The following is an 8304-nucleotide window of genomic DNA, read 5'->3' as shown; positions in this document are numbered from 1 at the left end:
CTGCTAGCCGCGCTCCGGAGGGGCCCGAAGAGGCCCTGGCGCGCAGGCCCGCAGCGCCGCCCGGGTCGTAGCGCCCGCGGAGGTTGGTCCCCGCGCGCGCACCGTACGCGGCGCCGGCGGAAGGCGCGCGGCGGAGATGGGCGAGACCATGTCTAAGAGGCTCAAGTTGCATCTGAGCGGGGAGGCAGAAATGGAGGAGCGCGCCTTCGCCAACCCTTTCCTGGACTACGAGGCCGCCGCCTCCGCCGGGCTCGCCGCCCCTGCGGCTGAGGACACGGGCGGCTTCCGACCCCCGCCCGCCAGCGACCAGCTTGGCCTCCCTTTCCACCACGACGGGAAGGTGAGTCCGAGCCGGCGGAGCCGGCCCAGAACGGCGGGCCGCGCCGGGCGGGGGGTGGTGGCGGCGGTGGTAGCGTCTACCGGTCCCGCCCGCCGTGCGTCGACGTCAGCGCGCCACGTGACGCCCCGCGCCCCGTCGCGCGTGCTGGTCACGGCCCGCACCTTGCTGGGGGCCACACCTGGGTGCGTCTGCTGGACGAGCTGACCCGGAGACGCCTGCCGTCAGCCCCCAGCGCGCGGACCTGCAGCGTTAACCCGCTTTGTGGGCGCATCGCGCCCCGCCTAAGCAAGTGAAAGGATGCTCAGTTTCTGAGCTCGGAGGTGGTCCACGTTTAGGTTTACTGCCTGCTGGGGGCCCGTGAACACCCCCATCGCTGACCATCTGCCCTGGCTTCTTCTGGCCAGGTCTTCTTTAGCTGGCCCTGGTCCCTGGGTGCACAGCATGTTAACATAGCCGCGCTGCAGGTTGACTGAGTGGTTTTTGCTAGTCTCAGAGCCCTGCAGTCACACTCAGGCATCCTGGTGTTAGGCCTCGCTAGCTATGGTCAGAGGCTCTAGTCTCCGACTACAAGGCTTCTCCTTAGACTGCTTGAGAATATGTCAGTTAGCTTCCCCTACAACAAAGGATCAAAGATTTAACAAGTAAAGTTTTCTGTAACAAGAATATTCTGTAACAAACGTTTGCACTTACAGAGGAAGTTAACATTTATAAAGATAGGTCTCCCTGTCCGAAGAAAAGAAGTTGAACTCAAATCTCCAGAGAAATGGTGAAGGCCCAGTTTAAATCTGCACAGTAGACCATATCTTTCTGTCCTGTGCTTTTCCTAGTTGTAAATGGCCTTCCACCCCTAACATCTTTTATCATTAGCTACAGATGGTATCTAAGATGTGTTTTGGACCATGTTGGGACTTACTGTTTTCTGAGTATCTCCTGTAGGGATGTAGCACAGAATAACCCTAAGCGAGGGAGAGAAAGAATTCACCAGAGACTAGTGGAAAACAGAAAAGATGTATTTATTGGAATATCCTGCAAGGCAGCAGGGACAAGACAGGATGTAGATGTCTGTGGGGAACAGGATTTGGAGCTTTATTTTATAACCTACTTTCACTGACATTTTAAAACTGGATGAATAGATTTTTTCAGTTGCTCTCTGTTAAGACATCAGGGATGGGGTGCAGGTGGGATGGAGGTAGGCATCCACAGAGATGTCCTGCCTGGTTCCTTTTGCCTTGTTTCCACATTCCTGGGAATTCTTCATACCCCCCTTTTGGTCATGTAGACCCATGGTCAGTTCTCATGGCAATTCTGTCAGTTTCCTTTATTTTGTGTCTACAACACTGTTCAGCTGAGCAAAGTACAGACTAAGTTTTAATGCGATATCCCTACATCTCTGGGTAAAAGTAAATTTACATTTATTGAGGTATAAGGTTATTAAACTTCTGTTTCCTCCTGTTAATCCATCTTTTATTTTGGGGGCAAGGGGTGAGCAGAACATCCCCCCTCGCTCCCAATGTGAGCCCAGAACTTAAGTATAGAGGAAAAATTATTTTTCAGGCATCAGTGAAGGCTTTTCAGATAGAGTGACATTTATGTGGCGCTTGAGAAATTACATGAGGATTTGCAAAGACAAATAGACACTGAGAGAAAAGCAAGGAGTGAAACTTGACTGGAGAAGGCAGCTTGAGCATATTAGGTGACCCTAAAAAGACTTGGTGGATCCTAAGGATTTTAAAATCTTTAGTACAGAAAAATGATGGTAAATCTCTTACTTGAAATCTATAATTTAGCATAATCTTGAGTTGTTGGAAATGCTTTATTTTATAATTTAATTTTTCATACTTTTGTTTAAAATATCTATTCAATTTAAAATTTCTATTCAATTTAAAATTTATTTGACATCATAATATCTCACAAAAACAGAGGCATACAGGTACAGCTTAACCATCTAGAGAGCTCGAATCCTTTTCTTCATTCAGAATGGACTGCAGTTGGGGTGAGACCATGCAGTGTTTCTGCGAAGTGAGATTCGTAGACCCAAAGCATCAGATTTGCTTCAAAGCGACTTAGCAATGCAAATTCTACCCTGGATCAAATGAATCAAAGTCTGCCTTTTAACACAATCTCCAGGCCATTGCAGTTTTCAATTCCTGATAAAGATATCGCCATAGAATAGTAATGAGGAGAGTATGGTGATGAGGCTAAGAAAACATTACAAACCAATAAATAAATTGGGAGTAGACCAGTTGGGAACTTGGGTACACCTATGTTTTACTCCTGTTTTTCTTACACATTTTAGTTGTTAATTTGGGCGAGTTAGCTACATAGAATCTCAGTTTTCTTCCACATCAAGTAGTATAATAATACCTTCCTTATCCATTGTGATAAATTGTTAATACATGTAAGAACTTAGAACAGTGACCATTAACATAGGATAGCAGCAAATACCAATTTGTAGTAAAAAACTACAGTTGAAGTCTTCAATTGAAGACTAATTGAAGCACTTAATATAATATAGTTGTAATATCATATATTGTTTTAAACATAATAATATACTTGTGTTATAACCACTTCCTCATTAGTTTGTTATGGTGGTTAAATTAATATATTGATAGCATTCAGACCAGTGCTTAATACAATTAGTAACATGCTGCATAGGTAAGTTGAGATTTCTGTTAATAATATCCATTAATATTGTATGTCCTTTTTATTGTTTTAGTATAACAGATGATAATAAAACATTTCTTTTACAAGTTTATTTCTCCAAAGCAAATAGAAAAAATATTGCATACCCTTTACTTCTTTTTATTTTTTAATATTATTTATGCATACAGAACTGGGGTACAATCCAGAGGTGCAGGGGTAGTGAGAGCGTTCACCAGAGACAGAGTGGGGAGCAGAACAGGCCAACTGACCAAGTACACTGCTGAGGGGAGCAGTGGGCGGGTCAGGAGAGGTCTGCCACGCCATGTGGATCACCTCTGGAGTGGGGATCGAACTCATGCTGTAGTGGCTTTATGTTTTTAGTGCTGTGTTTTAAACCACTGCACCACCAGGGAGGGCCATCCTTTACTTTTTTTAATCGTAAAGGAAGGCTTTATTAAGATTCTGTTTCCTTCTGAGAAGAATAAAGTTGGGTATGCAGTGCCTCTAAAGGTGGGCCTCAATGTCAGTGGTCCCTGTGTTGTAAAGCCCATACTTTCATCATGTGTCCTGAAATGGAGATAAATCTGCTAATGAAAAATAACAAAATCACTTGGAGATGACAATATTGGAAAATCACAATTTCTGTCCACAACTGTACAACTCATACTATTCACATTCATGCCTTAGCAAAACTTAAAATTGCTGTATATCATGACATAGATCTTCAGGTGCACATATTTGTGCTTGAAACCTCAAGTGAACTCCCGATTCTTAGGGCCTGCAGTAATTGTTTTTTGTTTTTTGTTTTTTTCCTGTTCCCCCTTAACGCTACTCTTTGACAACAGGAATTTTTCTTGTTTATGCTTGAATTATTATTATTATTATTTTATGATTTAAAAGGACAGCTTTATCAGGAAAAGGAGAGAGCCACCTGCATAGTGACAGGTACTGCTGTTTTGCAAAGGAAAAATTTCTGAGAAAAGAAATGCCTGAATAATCACTAATGGGCAGGAGATTGCTTGCTTGAATCATTGTTAAATATCATCATGCTTGACACTGACTTAGGAATAGTACTTAGTGGATATTTGTTGAATAAATGTATTGGAATAAAGTTTTTATTGTTTTACTAGAATCATTTTTACATATTATTTAACAGCATAGTTTTCTTTTTTAAACATGCTATATGTAACATTCTGTGATATACACCATTGTTCATTATTTAAGGATGTGTTGGTCAGTGATGGACGCACAGACCATGGGTCTAGGGCTGTGTAAGTGTGCTCTGCGACTTCCACATAATGATGAAACTGCCTAACAGTGCATTTCTTGGAATGTCACCTTGCCGTTAAGGGGGCCTGTCATCATGATTTAGTTTCACTAAACAATATTATAAGTTCATGTGAGATAAGAGTTATGTACCCTACTTAGACTGGGTGAGGGACATGCTCTGTAGGACAGCTAGTACTCAGTAGGGCCAGTGTAGGATTTGAGCATTTTACTTGAATATTACTGAGAATAATAAACTAAATTCCCTTTTCAGAAAATGCTTCTCCCATAGATTTGAGCTAATACGTTAGAGCTATTATATAATCTAAGTGAAATCTAACTTTTCATCACTATATATACTTTAACCACAAAATCTCACTCTCCCTGTGGATTTCTTGTTACTTAAACTAAAATTATGATACTTTGAGCTCTTGAAAACAGTTTATGAATATACCAACACTTAGCATTTGTTCTTGGTTCTTTATTGTGATTATAAACTTTGTTGTAGTTATGATATAAATCTCCTAGAGTTTGTACACAGCCAGCTATCAATTTTATTATACAAAATAAATATATCAAATTTGGATAGTTGTGTATACTTAAGATATGTAATCTAAATATAATACTGAATTTGAAATAAGAAAAACAAAAAAAAAGACCACATTATGTAAATATATTTCTGTTTTTGAAAAGAATGAATTGTTTTTAAACATCTAAGCAAACAGTGTTTCTTTGACACAGATTTGGTTTAGGTAACTCTAATTTTAGTAACTTTTCCTCCAATTACTAAAAATACTACCCATAAAGATAGATATTTCACTACCATCTGTATATGTATGTTCACTTACTTTAATAACACATTTGCCATGCGAATGTTAAATTCAGGTCAGACAATAGAATTTCACAAGTACAATAAAGTATTCAATAGTTTCTCAATGTTTGTGCACATCTGGTCAAACCGGCTTTCTCATAAGTCATTTATTAGCTACATTATAGGTACTATATACCATGGAGAAAATAAACATACTGTACATATTTAAAAAGTGTTCTTCAGGGTCCTCCCTGGTGGCGCAGCGGGTTAAAGCACAGCACTGAGAAGCTAAAGCCACTTCCGCATGAGTTTGATTCCTGCCTGCCCGGGAGGTGGCCACATGGCCTGGCAGACCTCTCCTGACCCACCCACTGCTCCCCTCAGCAGTGTACTTTGTCGATATGCCTGTTCTGCTCCCCGCTCTGTCTATGGTGAGGCCTCTCACCACCCTTGAGCCTCTGGCCTGTACCCCAGTTCTGTATGCACAAATAAATCTTAAAAAAAAAAATTTAAACGTGTTCTTCATTTACCTTTACAATGGCGTTGAAAATAATAAGGTAATATTTATAATTCATTAATGCAACAGCAGGAAATATATAGTTGTTATTGTTTTTATTTTATGTATATTTTTACATCATTCTTCATTTTGTACATTTTTTCATCTCAGTTGTAATCCCCATGGACTTACCAACACCACTTCACCCATGTGCCATCACCATAGTTCCATGTGCTCTTCCCACCCCATTTTTTATCTTTTCTCCCCTTTTCTCCCCCATAGAATGTCTCTGTTTTATAGTTGTTAGTTGATGTTCTTTTATACTTTATTAAAATTACTATATCTATCTATCTATCTATCTATCTATCTATCTATCTATCTATCTATCTATCTATATACTTTTTCCTGATACCTTACACTACTGCTATGAGTGAAACTATCTGGTATTTTTCTTTTTCTTTCTGGCTTATTTCACCAAGCATGATCTTTTCCAGTTTCATCCATGTGTCACAAATGGCTTGAGTTTATTCTGTGTAATTTTGAAATAAAGCAGCTTTTTAGACATGGCTTACACACGCGCATTTTCACTTGTTATAATCCATGCATTGTTCCTCCAAAACCAGCCAGCTCTAAAAATTGAAGTACTCAATTAGTCTATAAGACAGACAAAAGTAAGTTAAATTAATGAGTAAAGAAGATGCCTACATAACATTAGAAGCATATGATATTCTGCAGCAACTAGGAATATTTTAACTGGACTGTTGCCTCCTTTAGAACTAATTTCATCAGAAGAGTAAGAAGGTGGACATTTTACCTCAAGAGCTTGCATGCTTTTTGTATGTGTGTGTGCTAAGTTGACTCCACTGAATGTCCTAGTTAGTGATCTAGTCGCTAAGTAAATCAAGCCTCCAAAGGAGGTCAGCATTTCAGTTACCTGATCTATTCAAATAATTTATTTTTAACATTAGCATATAACCTCAATATGAGATGTCTAATTAAAGTAAGTGCCAACAAGACCAAAACAGCACCTCTTCGCCTCAGGTTTAAGTTTTGACCAGAATTCCTGATACACTGAGAAGCACATACCAGGAGTCATTGACCCAACAATGATTGCCATAGCCACTTGATTAGGTGAGCTGCCATTACAGTATTTCCTCTGCTTTGCAACCTGTGCAAACAGTATGCAATAATTGCTGCAAAACCCACCATTTCAGTAGAGATAAGTAGTGCCTTTTAGCATTATTGTAGAAGTTTAGATCCCTGACCTTCATCACCCACTACCATCTTACTCTCAAAAGATAAAGTTGTTGTTGTTGTTGTTGTTGTTTGTTCTTCCCCCCTTTTCACTTTGAAGTAATGTTTGGGATATTACTCCTCATTTACTTTTGTTTGAATGTAATATTATAAAAAGCCACCCCTACCCCTACCCCATATGTGTAAATCATCACAGAGCTTTTTGTAAGAGTACTAGTCTACTTTCCTCAGTTCATATCCCCAGAGAAAAAGGTTTGTTAAAACTTTTCTTGAGAAAGAATATTGTTTTGGTTTGTTTATAATTGCATAAATACTGTTATGTATAATGGAACTATTATACTCCCAGAATTCAAACTATACTGCAAAGACTTAATAATAAAAATAGCATGGTACTGAAACAGAAACAGGCACACAAACCAATGGAATTGAATTAAAAGTCCAGAAAGAAAGCCACACCTATATGGTCAACTAATCAATGACAAAAGAGCAAGAATATACACTGGAAAAGGGATAGTCTCTTTAGTGCATGGTGGTGGGAAATTTGACTGCAAAAGATTGAAACTAGACTATTGCCTCACACCACACACAAAAACCAACTCAAAATGGATAAAAGACTTGGATCAGTCTTTTAATTGCTATCACACAATTTGTGGAAGAAAACAGGCAAAACATTCCATGGCATATACCTCACAAACATCTTTGAAGACTCCAGAAGCAAAGAAAATGAAGGAAAAGATAAACAGCTAGGACCACCTCAAACTAAAAAGCTTCTGTACAACAAAAGAGACTGTAACCAAAATGAAGAGCTACCCGATGGAACAAAATGGGAGAAAATATTCGTACACTAATACAACTGATAAGGTAACAGTATCAAAGATCTTATACAACTCAACAAAAAAAGCAAACAACACAGTCAAAAAATGGGAAAAAAGAGCTAAGAAGACACTTTCCAAAGATGAAATGAAATAGCCAACAGAAGTATGAGAAAACGTTCAACATCACTTATAATCAAGGAAATGCAAATCAGAACCACAATGAGATACCAGTGAGAAATAACAGTGAGGTACTGCTTATACCAGTGAGAATTTAAAAAGTGGCAACAACAAATGATGGTGAGGCTAGGAAGAAAAAGGAACCCTCTTACACTGCTGGTGGGAAATACAAAACCACATCAAGAAACAAGAGTTTGAATAACCCATCTAACCTCACACCATAAGGATATAGGTTCTGATAAACTATGTCTTCACTTTCATTTGTTTCCTGGTATTTTTAATTTTTCCTTTGTCTTCATTTGTTTCCTGGTATTTTTAATTTTCCATCTGACCCTATAATCATAGTAGCATGCTATTTAGTCTCCACATCCTCGAACATTTCCTGTTTTCTTTCTATTGTTGATGTCTAATTTCATTTGACCATTGTGGTCAAAGATAGTTAAAATGACTCTTTATGAATTTATTGATCTTTGTTGAATTATTCATATTCAGAAGTTTGATT

General features: G+C 39.2%; 1 protein-coding gene across 1 annotated transcript in view; it reads left to right on the top strand.

Moving 5' to 3' along the window:
- The first annotated feature begins 59 nt into the window (after window positions 1-59).
- The window catches only part of LANCL2 (LanC lantibiotic synthetase component C-like 2 (bacterial)), a 50527-nt gene continuing 42282 nt past the window's right edge, over window positions 60-8304 (top strand). Inside the window, exon 1 of the mRNA XM_004694511.2 lies at window positions 60-340. Within this exon, the coding sequence (XP_004694568.1) occupies window positions 137-340 (204 nt within the window). The 5' untranslated portion in view covers window positions 60-136. The remainder of the gene's footprint in view (window positions 341-8304) is intronic.

Source organism: Condylura cristata, unplaced genomic scaffold, assembly GCF_000260355.1.
Source record: "Condylura cristata isolate star-nosed mole 26May11 unplaced genomic scaffold, ConCri1.0 scaffold00044, whole genome shotgun sequence".
In the NCBI taxonomy this organism is placed as follows: Eukaryota; Metazoa; Chordata; class Mammalia; order Eulipotyphla; family Talpidae; genus Condylura; species Condylura cristata.
Note: the sequence above shows the minus strand (reverse complement) of the source record. Positions and strands in the feature narration are given on the sequence as shown.